This window comes from Podarcis tiliguerta (genome assembly GCF_965153285.1).
Source record: "Podarcis tiliguerta genome assembly, chromosome: 13".
NCBI lineage: Eukaryota > Metazoa > Chordata > Lepidosauria > Squamata > Lacertidae > Podarcis > Podarcis tiliguerta.
Window position 1 is genome coordinate 8,921,285 of NC_139546.1, and position 22,300 is coordinate 8,943,584.

General features: G+C 44.5%; 1 protein-coding gene across 2 annotated transcripts in view; it reads left to right on the plus strand.

The window, feature by feature from the left end:
* Positions 1–341: 341 nt before the first annotated feature.
* The window catches only part of SMYD1 (SET and MYND domain containing 1), a 47,183-nt gene continuing 25,224 nt past the window's right edge, over positions 342–22,300 (plus strand). The window contains exon 1 of one of the 2 annotated variants that reach the window (XM_083407806.1): positions 342–801. In XM_083407806.1, coding sequence (XP_083263932.1) covers positions 680–801 — 122 coding nt within the window. In that variant the 5' untranslated portion in view covers positions 342–679. The remainder of the gene's footprint in view (positions 802–22,300) is intronic. The other variant, XM_083407805.1, reaches the window with a different exon arrangement.

A 22,300-nucleotide genomic window follows, 5' to 3' on the forward strand; every position in this document is an offset into this window, starting at 1 on the left:
CATGTCTGCTTGGGAGATGGGTGCCAGATTTCTGCAAGACCTTTGAGTGACTTCCAAGTGCAGGTTGCATGGCTAGTGCCCTCTGGGCAGCTTATGTGCTTTGGGGACATCTATTCAGTGCACAGTCTTCAAATGCAGCCCCACATAACTCCGCCTGTGTGTCAAACAAATGCAGCATTGTTTAATTTCTTTTTAAAACAGTGCAAACAGCGTCGAATGTTACTGGGCATTGCACGCAAGGCATGCTACTTAGCACTTTCACAGCTGTTGGCTCCTGACAGGCAGAAGCATGTGGTTTCTAAAAATACACACAAGAACACACATTATCTTTCCAGTAGGAGGGTGTAAAGTAAATGTTGTGGCTGTCGCATGCACAATAATTTTTATTTTGGGGGAAAAATAATATTGTGTTATTTCATTGGGCTAATGAAACAAACTGCGATCCTACAGGACCAAACTCTCCCCACCCACGCAAGGACACTTTGAAGCTGTTTTTGTGTCTCCCGCCCCCTTTGCTATGGAAATTTGGTGTTAGTTGGGAGGTGCCAAGGCAGACCATTTATAGGACTGGTCATCTGGAAGCTGGGAAGCCTTTAAAGAGCAGGAGTGATAAGAGATTTGAGTCACTTGGAAGCCCTCGTCTTACGAGCTTGGATGCTTTGATATAACAAGAGGGGGCATGGAGAACGTCGACGTGTTCACCTGTGAAGCCAAAGGCAGGGGGCTGAAAGCAGTGAAGGAATTTTGGGCAGGAGATGTCATTTTTGCAGAACGAGCCTATGCCGCAGTTGTATTTGACAGGTAAGGAGGACCAAAATAAAACGGAAGTGTGTTGCTGAAAATTTGGACCTCGCTGCTGACAGTGAATGGAAGAGGCAGCTGATGTGGAAACAGCTGGCTTTAATTCATCACAGTCTTAGCAGGGGGACTGCTTGTCTAATTTACTAATGAGAAGCATTTCAGGAAGAGAGATGCATTTGGCTGTTAGCTAGAAGGTTAGTGGTTCGAGCCCACCCAGGGACAGCTGTGGGCAGGATTCCCGTAAGGGGTTGGACTTGATGACTCTTGAGGTACCTTCCAGCTCTACAGTTCTATGATTCTGGTGGCGCTGTGGGTTAAACCACTGAGTCTCTTGGGCTTGCCGATCAGAAGGTTGGCGGTTTGAATCCCCGTGACGGGGTGAACTCCTGTTTCTCGGTCCCTGCTCCTGCCAACCTAGCAGTTCGAAAGCACATCAAAGTGCAAGTAGATAAATAGGTATCACTCTGGCAGGAAGGTAAACGGTGTTTCCGTGCGCTGCTCTGGTTCGCCAGAAGCGGCTTAGTCATGCTGGCTACATGACCCGGAAGCTGTATGCCGGCTCCCTTGGCCAATAAAGCGAGATGAGCGTCGCAACCCCAGAGTCGGCCGCGACTGGACCTAATGGTCAGGGGTCCCTTTACCTTTACGACCCTATAGCCAGAATAGAGCTGGTGCAGAATGGCAGCTCAAAGACTAAGCAGCGTCAGAAAGTTCCCAGTTAAATTCTCACCTCTGCTGTGATCTCACTGGGTGGCCTTAGACAGGTCACTCGTTCTCAGCCTCAGTCTCCCCCATCTGTGCCGTGGGAATAATACTGATCTGCCTTACATGGTTATAGGAATTACTGAGATATGAAGATGCTTTAGCATTCAAAGCATTGCATGGTTGACAAACATTTATCACCATGGTCACCAGACACCAGAAGTCCTGCGTATCAAGCATATGAATTACTTGTTTGTACTATTCCGCTGAGGCTACAGGGATATTTCCTCCCATAGCTGTCAACGTTTCCCTTTTTCTAAGGGAAATTCCCTTATTCCGAATAGGATTCCTCGCAAGAAAACAGAAAAGTTGACAGCTATGTTTCAGCCTCTCTTTTATTAATACTGAATTTTACAGGGATATGTCTCTCAAGGGATGGGAGTGGGATTAATCAACCTTTTTATTTATTTTATTAAACAAGATTTATATAACAAGAAAACATCTAAGCTGTTTACAGAAATATAAAACATTAAAACTCTAAATTAAAAAGTCTAAAACAGGTACTTAAAATCATTCAAAATCAACAGCAGCTACAAAAATTATAAAACACATGTAACTTCTGCCTGTCTGGATAGGCTTTTTTACCATTTGCCCAAAGGCCCTGAGGTGCAGTATGCCAATGAATATTTCCTCGTTGAGTTCCTACCTTCCTCCTTATTCTCTCTTTTATTCCTTCTTCTCTGCTACTAAGTGGATGCTTTAAAACCTGGTGATTGTTTTCACATAAATATATTATTTAGTTTGGATCAAGCCTTGGAGAGGATTCCCCCAAATTTGTTTTGTTGTTGTTTAGTCGTTTAGTCATGTCCAACTCTTTGTGACCCCATGGACCAGAGCACGCCAGGCACTCCTGTCTTCCACTGCCTCCCGCAGTTTGGTCAAACACATGCTGGTAGCTTCGAGAACACTGTCCAACCATCTTGTCCTCTGTCGTTCCCTTCTCCTTGTGCCCTCCATCTTTCCCAGCATCAGGGTCTTTTCCAAATTACTGGGCATTAATCAATTATTATTTTTAATTATATTTATTAATTTCCAAGAAAAAGGATATAAGCATAACATTGTCAAAACAATTGGTTCCCCCTCTCTCACCCTTCTTCTGGAACAGAAGACGAATACAGCAAATTTGCACATAAACCAATATGTGTAGTTGGCAGATACTAGTCACCAGGGTGCTCATTTGAACACTATAAAGTGTTTATAAAGATGCCATGTTCTAGCAAAATCATGCTTTTCAGATGCATCATTCAGGGTGTGAACTCTTAATGCGTTTCTCAGATACTTCCTGTTTCCATGGTGTGATATGAAGACGACCAAGTCTTTCCCAACATTTCGCTATGAGCAATTGTGTCGCTACAAGAAGGAAAATGATATGTTCCTTGTGCAACAATTTACGTTGAGTATCTTTAAAAATTCTTGGTGAACCCAAGCATGGGCTGATTGTACATCCTAATTCACAATTTTGCTTGTTTCTGTAAATACCCTTTTCCAAAATGGTTGACCTATCAATTAAATGAAATACTTTTTGAATCGAGCAGTTGAGAAGTCCCAAGTGGCTCCACTGACTGACTCCACCTTGAAGCGAGGCACTTGCAAAGGTTTCTTTAACTGCCTTCTCTCTGGTGTGAACACTATAACTCCTCTGTGCACTGTAGTCAGGAATGGTGAATTTGTAGTGCGTGCTGCCCTTAAGTAAAACCCAGCCTCAAGTGTCTTCCTTGAGACACTGATCTCCTGTTGCAGGCCTGTGTTAATAACCTCCCAGGGGGCTGCCTGTAAGTTAGTAAAGGTAAAGGTAAAGGGATCCCTGACCATTAGGTCCAGTTGTGACCGACTCTGGGGTTGCCGCACTCATTTCACTTTATTGGCTGAGGGAGCCAGTGTACAGTTTCACTCTGGGCCAGCAGGGAGATACTGTAGATAGTTTTCACTCAGGTCCACATATGCAAATAAGGGATTGAAAGTGATGTTCAGTGATTGGATAGTTACAGAAAGTGGTTACTGTGGCGTTGTAGTGGAGCTCTATATAAGCAGGCTGGCCGAACCCTTCAGTTCAGTTCTGTTCTGGCCTGTGAATAAACAAGAGCTGTTTGGAGAATCGCTGTGTCGTCTGATATGTTCACCCACAACTTAACACTTTGCACACTTCATCTTCTGAATTCTGGGCCCCTTGTAGTACCCAAGTCACAAAATTTGGCAGAGGCTCTGTTGTTGTTCACACTGGGGTGTGGGTGTGTGTGACTTAAAATGCAGCCTGCCTGCATTTTGGCTCAGACAGGAGAGTGGAACACGTGCTGCAGACTATTGAGAGCCAGTGTGGTGTAGTGGTTAAGAGTGGTAGACTCATAATCTGGTGAACTGGGTTCGATTCCCCGCTCCTCCCCATGCAGCTGCTGGGTGACCTTGGGCCAGTCACACTTCTCTGAAGTCTCTCAGCCCCCCTCACCTCACAGAGTGTTTGTTGTGGGGGAGGAAGGGAAAGGAGAATGTTAGCCGCTTTGAGACTCCTTCGGGTAGTGATAAAGTGGGATATCAAATCCAAACTCCTCCTCCTATTAAGGGCAACTTTGTCATCAGAGGTTGTGTCCGAGGCTGGGTGAGATTGGAATAAAGCTGGTTGTAAATGAGAGTATGATATTTCTTGTGAGGTGCGGAAGAGAGTCGTGAATTCTCGAATTGCTATTTGAAACAAGTTGATTGCTAGAAACCGAAAATTGCAGTGTTGCTCGTTTGGTTTTTATCTATGTGCTGCCTTCCACCATTTTGCACTTTTAACAGAACTGAAAAACGGCAGGAAATTGCTGTGCTTTATCTTTATCTTTTTAAGGATCTGGTATACAAACTTTAAAACACTGAAGTTGGTATAGTTTTAAGACATGCAATGTCTTCCAAGCTTGCTTGGGTTTGTTTGTTTTTAATTAGCAGTTTTATTGGAGGCTTTCCACATAAATAGGCAAGGCATGAAAGATGTACAGGTCCATTCAACAATGTCTCATTGTGGAATTCTTGATCATTATGTACAGCTGTCTTCTGACAAAAGGGTTTATATGTGTAGAAGCAGGAACTGTTGATGTTACCCTTAAGCTTGTTCCATATCACCATTGGTTGGATAGTAGGTGGAGAACATGCCACTGCTAAATAAAAAGGTAAAGGTAAAGGGACCCCTGACCATTAGGTCCAGTTGTGGCTGACTCTAGGGTTGCAGTGCTCATCTCGCTTTATTGGCTGAGGGAGCCGATGTACAGCTTCCGGGTCATGTGGCCAGAATGACTAAGGCGCACAGAAACGCCATTTACCTTCCCGCCGGAGCAGTACCTATTTATCTACTTGCACTTTGACATGCTTTCAAACTGCTAGGTTGGCAGGAGCAGGGACCAAGCAACGGGCGCTCACCCCGTCGTGGGGATTCGAACCGCCGACCTTCTGATCGGCAAGCCCTAGGCTCTGTGGTTTAACCCACAGCGCCACCTGCTGTTGCACAACTTAGAAAGCGTGGCTGCTTGACTGAAGACTCATCTATACACTTCTGCTTTTTCCATGGCTTTCCCCAGAACACAGGACATCCAGAATTGTGTGTGAGCCTTCTTTTGATGAACATTTAATCTGGCTCATTCACCCTGCATGGAAGAAACCAACCATGGCTGAGGATCTGACCATGTGGTCTTGGTGAATGGACTGCTAGTTTTAATCACATGAGATGATTTTATTGGTCTGGCTCATCACTGGGATGAATTCTGTTCTTCATTGCAAAGTGCATACAACTTTTCTGTTAAGGAACAAACTCCTTAACAGAATTGCTCGCAAGTGTCAAAAAGAAGCCGAGGCTGTTTTGGTGTTTCTGGGTAATAATCCAAGACAGATTTAAGAATATTCAATTCTGTACTGAATCGGTGAGTTCCAATAGCTCTTGAGAACAGAGAAACACATTGCACTGGGCCGAATCCTTGGTGCTTGCAACAGATCAGATGCACAACAGCAAAGAAAATCTAGGGCGCAAGAATGTCCAACATGTGAGTTGATTGCAAGGGATAGCCAGCCCTGCATTCCCAAATCTTTTCTAATCACAGGGATCTAAAAGTTATTGGTGATATGTCCACATGCCTTAGGACTTCAGTCCCTCCACTGAATGTAGCTGGTAGTCTCCAGAATGCAATGTACTGGAAATCAAGGAGCACATTCTAGAGCTTGGCTCTGTCTCTAATGCGTTGACAGCTTATTCCAGTAGCTCACGTTACACTCAAAGCATTCATGTTGGGAGGGAAGCTATGGCAGCCTGACATCATGTAATGAGCTACTGTCCTGTATCCAATTAAAAGCTTGCATCATTGCTTCGGAGGATTCTGATGAAGCAGTTTTTAACGGATGAGATATTGGTTGGTAAAATATAGTTGAGGTAGATGTCATATTTAGCTGGGAAGGCTAGGTAAAGGTAAAGGGACCCCTGACCATTAGGTCCAGTCGTGGCCGACTCTGCAACTCTGCGGCGCTCATCTCGCTTTATTGGCCGAGGGAGCTGGCGTCCAGCTTCTGGGTCATGTGGCCACTTGTGGTGAACCAGAGCAGTGCACGGAAACGCCGTTTACCTTCCTGCCGGAGTGGTACCTATTTATCTACTTGCACTTTGACGTGCTTTCGAACTGCTAGGTTGGCAGGAGTAGGGACTGAGCAATGGGAGCTCACCCCATCACGGGGATTCGAACCGCCGACCTTCTGATTGGCAAGTCCTAGGCTCTGTGGTTTAACCCACAGCGCCACCTGCGTTATGAGAAACCATATATAACTATATATGTGCCATATATAACTATATATATATATATATATATATATATATATATATATGTAAGGTTGAACCTGAGAAATCCCAACCTGCACAGGATTCCCCGCCTCCAGAACCAGCTGAGCCGGGGCTGGGGCCTGAGCCTGAAGGGTCCTCACCTGTGCTGGATCCTCAGGTGCAGGCACCAGCTGAGTCTGCTCTGGCTCCTGAGGTGATGGAGGACCCATTGCCTGCAGGTGCTCCACTCTCAGCCCCGTCAGAGGAAGCTGAGGTTGCCTCTGGGTCCAGTAACCCTCCAGCCTCTCCTGAGCTGCAGAGGCTCAGGGCAGAGAGGCGGAGGGAACTAAGTTCCCGCAGGAGGAGTGCTTGCCTCCTGGACAGGAGAGGCGAGTCACCTGTGGTCTGGGGCCGCCCTATGCCTCGGGGCAGATAAAAGCCAGTCCCAGGTTGCAAGAGCAACATTGTTGATAGCTTGTTCCTGCCAGCACCCTGTCCTGCTGGAGCTCCTGACCTCACCCAACTACTTGTCTAGGACCCCACTTCTGCCTTGACAGACAGCCTACACACCACACCCTCGACCCCGGACTGGACACAGACCTCGCCGCACGGTAACCCCTCCGGGACCAGCACACAGAGACAGGTAGACTCAGAAAAAGCTTCTTTAAAAAACACACGCACAAAACGGACATACCGTATTTTTTGCCCTATAGGTAAAGGTAAAGGTACCCCTGCCCGTATGGGCCAGTCTTGACAGACTCTAGGGTTGTGCACCCATCTCACTCAAGAGGCCGGGGGCCAGCGCTGTCCGGAGACAGTTCCAGGTCACGTGGCCAGCGTGACATCGCTGCTCTGGCGAGCCAGAGCCGCACATGGAATGCTGTTTACCTTCCCGCTAGTAAGCGGTCCCTATTTATCTACTTGCACCCGGGAGTGCTTTCGAACTGCTAGGTTGGCAGGCGCTGGGACCGAACAACGGGAGCGCACCCCGCCGCGGGGATTCGAACCGCCAACCTTTTGATCGGCAAGCCCTAGGCGCTGAGGCTTTTACCCACAGCGCCACCCGCACCCCATTTTTCGCCCTATAGGACGCACTTTTTCCCCTCCAAAAATGAAGGGGAAAGTGTGTGCGTCCTATGGGGCGAATGCCGCAGCGCCAGCCCCACAAGGTCGGGGGACAGCGGGGAGGCGGAACGCCGCCATCCCGCTGTCTCCCGATGTGGTTTGGAGGCTAATGGCGGGGAGACGCGTGCTTCTCCCCGCCGCCAGCCCCGCAAGCTCCGGGGACAGCGGGGAGGCACAGCGCGTCTTCCCGCTGTCCCCGGACCTGGTCTGCAGGCGGGCGGTGGGGAGAAGAGCGGTTCTCCCCGCTGCCGGCCCCACAAGCACCTGGGGGAAAAAAATTAATTCCCCCCCCTTTATTTCCCCCCCAAAAAACTTGGTGCATCCTATGGGCCGGTGCATCCTATGGGGTGAAAAATACGGGATATTTCTTGCAGATAAGTTGAGCAACCCACACAACGTTCCATTTCCCCCTGTAGGATTAAACCAGGCAAGGGTTAGAGGGGGAACTGTTCCATTAATACAGTCCCCCTTAAGATACGTTGAGTAGGCACACTGCCTTCCACAGAACCCAAGAAACTTGGCCACATTAAGGTGATGCAAACCCCGTACCTCAGAGCATCTAATGTTGTGTTTACTTTTGGTGTGGTGGTGACAGGATGTCCTGCTCTTGGCCTCAGGTGATCTGGGGGACTCTGCTGTGACAAGTAGCTCCCACGCACAAATGCATCGTTACCAAAGGCGCTGAAAGACTAGAGTCACATCGGCAGGGATGCAATGGGTTGCTGGGCCATTCCTCAAAGGGCAGGGGAGGGCTATTAATAAAATTGTAGGGCAGGGGTGAGACGTGACTGACCCACAGCTCCTTGTCATGAAAAGGATGCTCTGCAGACGCAACCCTGTATCCGTGTGATGGTTGCGTCTAAAACTCTGCCACAGCTTATGCTTTTAGAAGACATCTGAAGGCATCCCTGTTTAGGGAAGCTTTTAATGTTTGATGCCTTACTATATTTTAATATTTTGTTGGAAGCTGCCCACAGTGGCTGGGGAGGCCCGGCCAGATGGGCGGGGTATAAATAATAAATTATTACAGTGGTACCTTGGGTTAAGTACTTAATTCGTTACGGAGGTCCATTCTTAACCTGAAACTGTTCTCAACCTGAAGCACCACTTTAGCTAATGGGGCCTCCCGCTGCCGCCACTCTGCCAGAGCACGATTTATGTTCTCAGCCTGAAGCAAAGTTCTTAACCTGAAGCACTATTTCTGGGTTAGCGGAGTCTGTAACCTGAAGCGTATGTAACCTGAGGCGTATGTAACCTGAGGTACCACTGTATTATTATTATTATTATTATTATTATTATTATTATTATTATTATGCGAAGCACCCACGCTACACTAGCACTGTGTTTATGATGAAGCAGGAATCCTCTTTCAAACCCTCTCCTTTCCCCTTCGTTTTCCCAATTTTCTTATTTTCCCTCACAGCCAGCACACCCTGTTCCCTGTGACTGGAACATGGCCTTATCAAAAGTGGCAGCATGCCAGGCAGTTGTCCACCCTTCACCCCCCTTCACGTTTTGCTCATAAGAGAAGGGGGGGGCACCACACAAGTACAAACATAACACCGGTCTTGAAAGACCTACACTGGCTCCCAGTACGTTTCCGAGCACAATTCAAAGTGTTGGTGCTGACCTTTAAAGCCCTAAACAGCCTTGGCCCAGTATATCTGAAGGAGCGTCTCCACCCTCATCGTTCTGCCCGGACACTGAGATCCAGCACCGAGGGCCTTCTGGCGGTTCCCTCACTGCGAGAAGCCAAGTTACAGGGAACCAGGCAGAGGGCCTTCTCGGTAGTGGCACCCGCCCTGTGGAACGCCCTCCCACCAGATGTCAAAGAGAAAAATAACTACCAAACTTTTGAAGACATCTGAAGCAGCCCAGTTTAGGGAAGCTTTTAATGTTTGATGCATTACTGTATTTTAATATTTTGTTGGAAGCAGCCCAGAGTTTGCTGGGGAAGCCCCGCAGTGGTACCTTGGGTTACATACGCTTCAGGTTACAGACGCTTCAGGTTACAGACGCTTCAGGTTACAGACTCCGCTAACCCAGAAATATTACCTTGGGTTAAGAACTTTGCTTCAGGATGAGAACAGAAATCGTGCTCCGACGGTGTGGCAACAGCTGGAGGCCCTATTAGCTAAAGTGGTGCTTCAGGTTAAGAACAGTTTCAGGTTAAGAACTGACCTCTGGAACGAATTAAGTACTTAACCCGAGGTACCACTGTATTATTATTATTATTATTATTATTAGGATGGGTATGCAGCCATTACCTCTGGGATGAGAAGCATTACCTTCCTACCTACCCCCCCCCCACGCTCCCTTCAATCTAGGGCCGGCCCAAGACATGTTGCCACCTGAAGCAAAACAGAAAATGGCACTCTGCTGCCACCTGAGGCGACTGGAGGCAGAACACAGAAATCCCTGTGTGCTGAAAAGGGAGAGAATATGATGCTGGAGAGGAGGTGGCCTCGCTCTTTCCAGGTCACACAACAGGAGGCAGCAAGTGGCGCACTTCTGGGGGGGCCCAGATCCGCTACCCCTCCCAGCTTATCTCGGGCCTGCCGCCTGAGGCGACTGCCTCACCAAGCCTAATGGGTGAGCCGGCCCTGCTTCCGTCATGCCTCCTGTTCCTTTTTTCCACTGTCTGCTAATCCAGCTGCTTGCTCTGGTCAAGAGGAGCATTTCTCAATGGTTTGAAGGGGGAGGGAGGGACTTCTCTGCTTCCTTTGTAGTGTAGTGGTTAAGAGCGGTAGTCTCGTAATCTGGTGAACCGGGTTCGTATCTCCGCTCCTCCACATGCAGCTGCTGGGTGACCTTGGGCCAGTCACACTTCTCTGAAGTCTCTCAGCCCCACTCACCTCACAGAGTGTTCGTTGTGGGGGAGGAAGGGAAAGGAGAATGTTAGCCGCTTTGAGACTCCTTTGGGTAGTGATAAAGCCGGATATCAAATCCAAACTCTTCTTCTTCTTCTCCTCATGCATTAGCATAGTTGTCTGCAAAGAAAAAACCTACACGTGAATAGCTGCTTGCCCATAGGCTTCCATGCAGCCACGAAGGGCCGGCCCATCCATGAGGCAACACGAGGTGACTTCTTCAGGTGGCAGGAGCAACCGGGGCAGCAGATCCTGGTGTAGATCTTTATCCCCCCCGTGTTCTTGATGTTCTTTCCTGGTGGGGAGTTGGGAACTATTTTGTGGTTCACCTCAGGTTTCTTTTCCTGATTTAGGTTCCGTTACAGCCTTTTGCTCGACTATGGAACCAGCAGAAAATAAGCTACAGACCTGATGAGAGATGATAGTTAATGATATTTTAATACAGGTCTTTGAAATGAAGATGTCACACCTTTCCTCTTAGAAGTCACTGAAACCTTGTTTGTTAGGAAGGCTCCACTACCTTGCGTGCTGACAAGGTCGACAGATTTATGTGGTCTATTTTTTTCTCCCTGGCAAGCCGTCGCAGCCAAGACTTGGATAAGGGCAAGTGCAGTCGCCGTGGGTTTCATTTCAGGGACTTGAGAAGTTCACGTCCAGTGAACTTTCTGAGGAGGAGAGCTTCTGCATCCTGAGTCAGATGACATATGGAAGCTGTAGCCCTCCCAGGGTTGTAGGATTTCAGCTTCTAGGTCTGTGGCTCTGGTGATGGGATCCAACAGCGTGGAGAGCTGCAGATTCCTTCTCTCTAGAGACGAAACACTCGCAGGAATGGTCATCTTCAGCATACCTGCCTTATGTGATAGGGCTCTGGCCCAGCTTCCCATCCATCCATCCATCCATCCATCCATCCATCCATCCATCCATTCATCCATCCATCCATCCATCCATCCATCCATCCATTCATCTATCTATCTATCCATCCATCCATCCATCCATCCATCCATCCAACCATTCATCTATCCATCCATCCATCCATCCATCCATCCATCCATCCATCCATTCATCTATCTATCTATCTATCTATCCATCCATCCATCCATCCATCCATCCATCCATCCATCCAACACACGGAGGCGCAGAACATGCCCATGTCCACCTGGCCTGCTGCAGCATCACACATCCCAAATGCTTGCACATTCAGCACCAATGTTGAAACATATTTGCAAACAGCTGCATATGAATGGGCAATCCACTCATTCAGGGACCCTGTGCGGTCGATACTCTCAAGAGCTGTATCTTTACAAAGTCCACCTTGCAGCCACCCCCCCCCCTTGATCAAGGCTAGCCCTCTTATGGTGGTGTGGGTGGTGCTGTGGGTTAAACCACGGAGCCTAGGGCTTGCCGATCAGAAGGTTGGCGGTTCGAATCCCCGTGATGGGGTGAGCTCCCGTTGCTGAGTCCCTGCTCCTGCAAATCTAGTAGTTTGAAAGCACGCCCAAAAGTGCAAGTAGATAAATAGGTACCACTCCAGTGGAAAGGTAAACGGCATTTCCATGCACTGCTCTGGTTCACCAGAAGCGGCTTAGTCATGCTGGCCACATGACCCGGAAGCTGTACGCCGGCTCCCTCGGCCAATAAAGCGAGATGAGCGCCACAACCACAGAGTCATCCACAACTGGACCTAATGGACAGGGGTCCCTTTACCTTTACCTTTACATAACATAAATGTTCTGTGGGGAGGTTACGCTCAAAGTCATTTTGCAATGTATGCTCAGTGCCAAATTGATTATCTCTGAGCAGGGATGGAAGGATAGGTTGGATTTTCTCGGTTTCTCGTACAGTTCTTCATGTCCCTGCAGCAATCTGCAAATTCTCCTTTTAAAAATCCCCATGGAAATTTGGTTTGGGGTGGGAACTGCTTTTGGGAATGAGGTATGGGAATTTGGTACAGGAAGTGTGTCATTTGTCCAAGCTAATGGGCTCAGAAAAATGACCCAGGTTCTTCCGAGTTTTAAGAGCTCATGTAATTTTCTACTTAACCTAAGCTGAGCTTAGGGGAGCTCACCCACCATTACTCTTCTCCGAAAGTAAACTATTTTGTGATTAAACATTTTTGAGGCTCTGTACTGAGACAGGAAAGGGATGCGGGTGGCGCTGTGGGTTAAACCACAGAGCCTAGGACTTGCCGATCAGAAGGTCGGCGGTTCGAATCCCCGCGATGACGGGGTGAGCTCCCGTTGCTCGGTCCCTGCTCCTGCCCACCTAGCAGTTCGAAAGCACATCAAAGTGCAAGTAGATAAATAGGTACCACTCTGGCGGGAAGGTAAACGGCATTTCTGTGCGCTGCTCTGGTTCGCCAGAAGCGGCATAGTCCTGCTGGCCACAAGACCCGGTGGCTGTACGCCGGCTCCCTCGGCCAATAAAGTGAGATGAGTGCCGCAACCCCAGAGTCGGCAACGACTGGACCTAATGGTCAGGGGTCCCCTTTACCTTACTGAGACAGGAAGGCAGGAACAAGTTGCAAAACCACTGGGTGAAATGATGCAGAAATGTACCCTCTACTTCTGCAGGTAGGTTTTATTTATGTATGGAGGTGCTTTTATCTTATGCTGGTCTATGACCGTAATTAAAGATTTGGATTGGATTGGAAGTGCTTATGTATCTCAGTCGGACGCTGACTTACATGGCCTGCAGTGCACTTGCAACAACATGGTAAAGTGATATATAGTATCTCAGACAAGTGAAGTAGTGATCTAAATAATTCCTTGCATTAATCCTAGCAACAATGCAGTAAGTCAAGGGTGGCTTATTTTCAGGGAGATGTGAAACAGAAGTGCAGTCATGCGGCTCATTCCTACGTATGTTTGCTCACAAATAAGTCCTAAGGAGTAAAATGGGATGCAAGTGTCCCTTCCTCATTACAACTTCTGTTTATCATGGCCTCCTCTAAGATGGTTTATTTCTTCAGGCAGCACTTGCAGTTGTTTTTATCCCAAGCCTTTGTCTCCTTGCTGCCATATATGGAGACAAGCTCTGCTGCCCCTTTTCACCCTACTGACATGGCAGCTGATGGAAACCAGAACTTCTTGAAGTGGCCGAATCTCAGTTACTTGTTTTCCCAGTCCAAAGTTCACTTTCTCACCGTTTCACATCACTCTGACATTTTTGAGAGTCCTCTTGAAAAGTCACCCGCATTTTTAGTTCCCATTTCATTTGCATTTTTGCCAAATACACACATAAGGTAAAGGTAAAGGGACCCGTGACCATTAGGTCCAGTCGTGGCCAACTCTGGGGTTGCGGCGCTCATCTCGCTTTACTGGCCGAGGGAGCCGGTGTACAGCTTCCGGGTCATGTGGCCAGCATGACTAAGCCGCTTCTGGCGAACCAGAGCAGTGCACGGAAATGCCATTTACCTTCCCTCCAGAGCAGTACCTATTGATCTATTTGCACTTTGACGTGTTATCGAACTGCTAGGTTGGCAGTAGCAGGGACCGAGCAACGGGAGCTCACCCTGTCGCGGGGATTCGAACCGCCGACCTTCTGATCAGCAAGCCCTAGGCTCTGTGGTTTAACCCACAGCGCCACCCGCGTCCCTTAAACACACACATGCTTGCAAGCAATTTCCCAGAACACAATGCATCATTGTATGTTATTTTTTAACTTTAGTATGCCTTTTGATAACTACATCACATCAATTGGAGAAGTGCTGGGGGAAAAAAGGGTGGACTTGGTTAGGGGGCAGAACAGAAGAAGATAAACTTATTATTAATTTACCCTTTCTAATACAGTGGAACCTCAGTTGTTGAATGTAATCCATTATGGAAGGCCGTTCAACTTCCGAAATATTCGAAAACCGAGGATCAATGGGCGGCTGGCAAAATCCATTGAAAAATGGAAAAACATGCAGTGGAAGCCTTTGACTTCTGAGGCACGTTCGAAAACGGAAGCAATTATTTCCAGGTTTTTGGCGCTCGGGCTCCAAATCGTTTGGCTTCTGAGATTTACGATAATCTTTATTGTCATTGTCCCATACAGAACAACAAAATTGAAAAAATCTACATCAGACATTAAAAAACCAACAAGCCTGCTATCCCAGCCTGGTTAACCCCCTAAAAACTCTGATACCCCATAATTAAATACAATATACTCCCACAGAGACTACCTTACACTGCGTTTAAAACCAAAATCACATTTGGATAAAAACTGTTTCTCAGGCGGCTAGTCTTAGTGTTTACAACCCTGTACCTTCTTCCAGAAGGCAGAAGCTGAAAGAGATCGTTTCTGGGGTGTGCACTATCCTGCACTATCTCTGCAGCTTTCTTGTGACACCTGGAAGCAAAGATTTGATCCAGAGTGGGAAGAGTGCACCCAATTATTCTCTCTGCAGTCTTTACAAGCCTGTACAGCATTGTTTTTTCCCTGACTGTGCAACTCCCAAACCACACACAGAGACCATAAGTTAATACACTCTCCACAGTACAATGGTAAAATGGCATCAAGAGGTCCTTTGAGATGCTCAAAAACCGAGGTTTCACTGCATGTCCTTTTCTGTTTTGACCTACATATCTCCTTCCCCAATTCTTTAAGCATGCTGGAGCAACTCCAGAAAGTTGTCTGTTAGGTCTGATTATGAAGATAGTTTTGCCTGTTTGTAGAACGTGAAGCAGCTGTGTGAAGCTGTGGCTTGGATACAGAATTTGAGCACATTGCTACTGCAGAATGGAGCCTCTCAGAATGTGGCCTGACGAAAGGAGCCCTTGACGGAAGCATCCCAAACACCTCACCACAAGACAAAAGTACCAGGTTAAAATGTAATTTGGGAGGCGCAAAGTATTGGAAGACACAAGATCTACCCACCCGGGAAGAATGGCAGATGAAGCTGATGGACTACATGGAACTGGCGGAAATGACTGGCAGAATCCGAGACCAGGGAGAAGAGTCGATGGAAGAAGATTGGGAAAAATTTAAAGTATATTTACAGAAATATTGCAAAATTAATGAATGTTAGAAGAATGCCGAATGAAGTTATATGGTTTTAGCAGAAATGTTATAAAGAATTAAGCAAAAACTGATTGTTAATGGGCCAAAGTGGAAAATTTAAAGTTAGATTGTGTTAAGATAAATTATAGAACAAAAAATTGAGAAAGATGGAAAGGATTTGCTGAAATAGCTAAATTGAACTAGAATACAAAAAAGGGAGGTGTGAGGAGGTCGATGAAACAAGTAAATGAAAGGTAAAAATATGGAAATATTGGATGTGTTTTTAAATGTTTTTGTTTTTCTTGTGGTTTTGCTGTATTGTTTTTTGTTTTTCTTTTTATTTTCAATGTATTGTTTGTTAAATTTTTTATTGTTTTATTTTATTTTATTTTTCTGTAGTTATTAAACTTCTAATAAATATTTTTTTTTTAAAAAAAAGTAATTTGGGAGGAAAACAACAAAAGTGCCCAAGCAAACACACATAGAGCAGGGAGTGCCAGCAGTGACTGGAAGGATCTTTGGTTTTGTTAAAAGTGCAACCACAGGGAAGTGTCTGGCAGTAACAAGAGTCTATTGTAGTTTATTCCCCTTGGTTTTTTCATGTTCCCATCCAAACGGAAAGCTACACTATAGCTGTAGGTTATGAGAAAGCTAGAGGAATAATTCGCCAACGAATTTGGGGTGTGGAACTGCAATGCCACGTGAGCGAAATGAATAAACACCCAGCAATAAAAGATAATGGGAGACAATTTACCCCAGCAAATTATTTGTCAAAATTACAAATACAGTGGTACCTCGGATTAAGTACTTAATTCATTCTGGAGGTCCGTTCTTAACCTGAAATTTTACTTAACCTGAAGCACCACTTTAGCTAATGGGGCCTCCTCCTGCTGCTGTGCCACTGGAGCACGATTTCTGTTCTTATCCTGAAGCAAAGTTCTTAACCTGAAGCACTATTTCTGGGTTAGCGGAGTCTGTAACCTGAAGGGTATGTAACCTGAGGTACCACTGTACCCAAATACAGACGGTCATTTACCCTCGCTAGCTTCAATGTGCTGCCATCTGCCTTATTGCAGGGCAGATTCGAGAGTAAACCATATGTTGAACGAGTCTGCCCCTGTGGCTATACAGTGGTGCCTTGCAAGACGAAAAGAATCCGTTCCGCGAGTCTTTTCGTCTTGCGGTTTTTTCGTCTTGCGAAGCAAGCCCATTAGCGGATTAGCGCTATTAGCGCTATTGGCAGTTTAAGGGCTATTAACGGCTTTTTAAGGCTTAAGGGATTAGCGGTTTAGCTGCTAAAAGGCTATTAGCAGCTTAGCGCTTCAGAAAAAGGGGTTGGGGAGCGAAAAAACCCCTCAAAAATTTTCGTCATTTTCGTCTTGCGAAGCAAGCCCATAGGGAAATTCGTCTTGTGAAGCGCCTCTGAAAACGGAAAACCCTTTCGTCTTGCGGGTTTTCCGTCTTGCGAGGCATTCGTCTTGCGGGGCACCACTGTATCTGTATTGTCTCTGTTATACCCAATTGCAATTCAACGTATTCCTGTTGTGTTTTATGATTTTCCTGATATTGTAAGTGAGTCTGTGACTGTAATAATAAAATTCATTCATGTTCCTATTAAGTTCTGTAGGGCAAAAGCCTCGCTTCTTGACACTGGGCCTCATCCTGAATTCTTTCCTCATCCACAGCAGTTATTAACTGACACCAGAAGCTCCGTCCATTTCAGCTTCCAAGTCCCTGCCCTGTGATCTATTAAAACATGCATCTTTAAAACCCACATTGCTCTCTTGTCTGAAGCCCAAATTATGCTTGGCACTGGGCCAGTTTAAGCACACCGGGTGGTTTTTCCTAAGACCAGCAATGCCCATGGAGGTTTTATCACTGTTCCAACTTCTATGTTGTCTGGTAGGTTCCCTATTTCTCTCAAGCCAAGGAACCATTTCATCATCTCTTTTTTTAATTATTAAATAATATTTATTAAATATTTTATAATTATAAAAAGAAAAACAATAAAAAAAAATACACGGATTCAACAAACAATACATCAACAATAAAAACAAAACAAAACAATACAACAATACAACATAAAAAAACCAAAAACACACATCCAAATTTTATATCTTTCATTAGCTTATTTCCTCAACTTCCTCACACCTCCCTTTTTTGTATTCTAGTTCAAATTAACTGGTTCAACAAATCCTTTCCCTCTTCTTCAATTTTTGTTCTATAAATTATCCTAACACAATTTAACTTTAAATTTTCCACTTTAACACATTGACACTTAATATTCATATAATTCTTAATAACACTTCTGCTAAAACCGTATAGCTTCATTCCAATATTCTTCTAACATTCATTAATTTTGCAATATTTCTGTAAATATACTTTAATTTTTTTCCAATCTTCTTCCATCGACTCTTCTCACTGGTCTCGGATTCTGCCGGTCATTTCCGCCATTTCATCATCTCTTAAAAAGTGTTTACTAGTTAACGCTTTAAAACTCAAATGCCCACATTTCCACGTGCAAACCGTGATCTATAATGGAATCTGAGAGGCAGAGAGAGGCTGGCTTGCAGCTGTTGTGTCACCTTTGACTAAATGTCCCCTACATTTGAAATGGAATTTTTTGGAGACAGCTGGTTCTTGTGCAAAGAGCAGCTGCAGCCAAACCGTTTGCCACGGCCTGAGAGGTGACAAAGGTGTTCTACAAGCCATTAAACAAGCACCAAGTTTACAGAGACAGAAGTGCAGCTCATTATTCCATATACAGTGGTATCTCTGGTTACGAACTTAATTCATTCCAGAGGTCCGTTCTTAACCTGAAACCGTTCTTAACCTGAAGCTCCACTTTAGCTAATGGGGCCTCCCGCTGCCACCGTGCCGCCGCTGCGCGATATCTGTTCTCATCCTGATGTAATTTCTTTTTTATATATATATAAAATATTTATTAGAAATTTGGAAATTACAGAAAAAAGAAAAAGAAAGAAGAAGAAACAATAAAAAATTTAACAAAACATACATTACAATTACAATAAAAAGGCAATACAACAATACAAAAAAAACAAAAAAAGAAAAAAACCAAAAAAAAACCAACACATTTGACACACTCATCCAATATTCCATATCTTTACCTTTCATTAACTTGTTTCATCGACCTCCTCACACCTCCCTTTTTTGTATTATATTTCAATTAACTATTTCAGCAAATTCTTTCCAACTTACTCAATTTTTGTTCTATAATTTATCTTAACGGTCTAACCTTAAATTTTTCATTTTATCCCGTTATCAATCCACTTTTACTTAATTCTTTATTACATTTCTGCTAAAACCATATAGCTTCCTTCCAGCATCCTTCTAACATTCATTAATTTTACAGTGTTTTTGTAAATAAGCTTTAAATTTGTTCCAATCTTCTTCCACTGACTCTTCATCCTGATTTCTTAACCCGAGGTACTACTTCCGGGTTAGCGGAGTCTGTAACCCAAAGTGTTTGTAACCTGAGGTACCACTGTAATACTCAACTCTATGTATGTACAATTGCCAGTTGATCCACTTCCATCACCCGTTAGGAGTCTGACAGGTTTGAGCAAGACATTTATGTTTTGTTTTTTTATAAATTTTATTAGTATTTTCCACACAACAACAACATGAAAAATATCGAAAAATAACAATACACAACACACAAAACCCAACATTCGATAAACTAAAAAAGCAACAACAACTAAAAAAACAAAAACAAATCCATATCTTACAAGTTAATAATATAAATACTAAAAAAACAACAACAAAACATTGACTTCCACCAATCCCACAGCACCTCCTTTATTTCTCATTGTGTCTTCCTGTTTTCCTGTTTTCCTTATCTCTATCCTAACATCTAGATATAAATCCCTTTTTCTTATCCTTTCACTTCACAAGGTTATTCCAGACTCAGCCTTGGCTTTTGAAGTGTTCATTTAGGCACTCCCATTCTTTTTTTACTTCACTTTTTGGTTTTTGTCTTATTGTGTCTGTCAATTTGGCTAATTCTAAGTACTGACAGCTTACATAACCACTCTCCCCTATTGGGTAACTGATTTCCTTTCCAATACAGTGGTACCTTGCAAGACGAATGCCTCGGAAGATGAAAAACTCGCAAGATGAAAGAGTTTTTCGTTTTCTGAGTTGCTTCGCAAGACGGATTTTCCTATGGGCTTGCTTCGCAAGACGAAACGTCTTGCGCCTTTTTTTTAAAACCGCCAATGCATTCCTATGGGAAACCGTCAATACACAGTGGTGCTTCGCAAGACGAAAAAACTCGCAGAACGAATTAATTTCGTCTTGCGATGCACCACTGTACTTAGCCACCAGGATTCTTGCTGCAGATGTTGCGTATAAGAAAAATTTAGTTTTGTCTTTTGAAATATCTTCATTTAAAATTCCTAAAAGGAATGTCTCTGGCCTTTGACTAAACGATATTCTTAATATTTTCTTTATTTCTTCGTGGGTTGAGCAAGACATTTGTAACGTAAAGTGTCAGTCTTGCCTGCCTGTGTGAATCATCACAAATGCATTACATCTTAGCCTGCCCCAGAGATCATTTGTCCAAGCAAACAACTCTGGTAGCCTAGGGGCCAAACCCCCAGTACAGTTTCATTTGGCTCCTCGTGATCCTATAACCAATGAAATGATTGTCCACAGATTCACTGGTATGGAATATGTGTGTGGGGGGGGGAGTGTGGATGCGGAGCTGCTTCTTCCAATAGTTCCACTTTCTGCTTGTGATATTTCATGAATATTTTGCTACTTTATAAACTGCGCTTTATAAATGCATGGTGCAATGTTATGAGCAGTGGCGCACAGATACCTAGTATTGCATAAACAGTATAAACCATAGAGTGCTGAGACTAGATCATGAATAATGTGCTGCTGCCACTGTTGGCTGGTATATTGTGTTCCATATAAATTCAGGTGTGGAGGTGTGTTTAGCAGTGGAGGATGGTTGTGGATTAACATACAGTGGTACCTTGGTTCTCAAATGCCTTGCTTCCCAAACGCCGAAAACCCAGAAGTAGGTGTTCCGGTTTGTGAACATTTTTCAGAAGCCGAACTTCTGATGCGGCTGTCGGCTAGTGTTCCCGGGGCACCTGCACCAATCAAAAGCTGCGCCTTGGTTTTCAAACAATTCGGAAGTCAAATGGACTTCCGGAATGGATTAAGTTTGGTGCTTTTGTTTTGTTTTATTTTGCGTTTTTGTTTTTGAAGCTGTTTTGGTTTATTTGTTTTTGATGACTGTGTGGAACCCAGTTCAGTTATTGATTGATTCATTGTGTGACTGTGGAAATGGATAAAAGCCCTCCATCCAAACAATGACTATCATCAGTGAAGGTAAGAAAAAATAATAATTTTAATTTTTACCATCTACAATACTGTCTTATTTATTTTATTGTACAGTACATTGATTATTGCTTTCATTTTATGAATCGATTGTCTCATTAGATAGTACAACTCATGTTAAATTGCTGTTTTAGGGGTTGTTTTTAAAAGTCTGGAATGGATTAATCCGTTTTGCATTACTTTCTATGGGAAAGCATGCCTTGGTTTTGGAACGCTTTGGTTTTGGAACGGACTTCCAGAACAGATTAAGTTTGAGAACCAAGACAAGGTACCACTGTACTAAAATGTCTTGGGCAAACCCTGCTCAAGGCTAATGTTTCTTCTGTTCTGTTTCAGAAGGATCGCTGGTCAGATTTTTACGAAGCGGGATGTACAATACAACCCATGCATACATTTAGTAACCATCTTTAAAGATACTCAGTTTAAATTATTGCACAGGGAACTTATTGCTTTTATTCTTGTAGCAGCACATAGCAAAAAATAGCAAAAGATTGGATCATCTACTATATCACACAACAGGAAGTATGGACAATTGCTTTATCTGAGAAACTAGCTCCTGCCCTAAACGATGCAGCTGATATGAATGATTTTGCTAGAACATTGCATCCCTTTATAAAGTATTCAAATGAGCACCCTGATGGCTGGCACCCACCAGCTATGTATATAGATTTTGTTAGGATATTTCCGTTCCACCTTAAAAGGGAGCAGGCTTTGAGTCACAGAGTCTGCGTATTTCCTGTCTCACAGGATGTTTCTGTTGTGTCTTTTGCTTTCGATTCTGTCTCACTGCCAGACATTTGAGGCAGGCAGTCATGGTTTTTCTCTGTTCTGATCAACACTGAATAAACTTCTATATAATGCTCTCCTGGGTGCATCTTTTGCTGTGCATATCTGCTGATAGAGTGTGCAGAGCTCTGGATCCTTTTCAAGCTATTTCTGGAGCTCCTGTCGCTAATTGCTGATACTGCGTGTCTACGGGAGATTGATGGATGTCCAGAGACAACGTGGAGTCAAGATGGACTTTGTCTCCCTGGCAGTATCCCAACAGATTTATGGGGAAAGTTGTTGTATACAGTATATGGGAAAATTTGCTGTTTAAGAGGGGGGGAAGCAGTTGTTTAGATAATGTTATGCTTATATCCTGTTATAAAACTAAAAAAGGTAAGATTGGGAGAGTATTGTGGTATTTTACCAGTAAGAGACAAATTGCACTCCCACCCACCCCAATGGCTACAAATGAGTCTGCTTCCTTTATTTATTTATTCATTTCATTTCATTATTTCATTTCATTTCTATACGCTTTATATTTTTAAGAAAAATCACAAAGCAGTTTGCAGAATATTAAAACATCAAACAAACAATATGAAGAAAATAAAATATAGAGTATACAGTCAAAGCAACATAATTACCGTATTTTTCGCTCTATAAGACGCACCAGGCCACAAGACGCACCTAGTTTTTGGAGGAGGAAAACAAGAAAAAAAATGTTCTGAATCTCAGAAGCCAGAACAGCAAGAGGGATCGCTACGCAGTGAAAGCAGCAATCCCTCTTGCTGTTCTGGCTTCTGGGATAGCTGCGCAGCCTGCATTCACTGCATAAGACGCACATACATTTCCC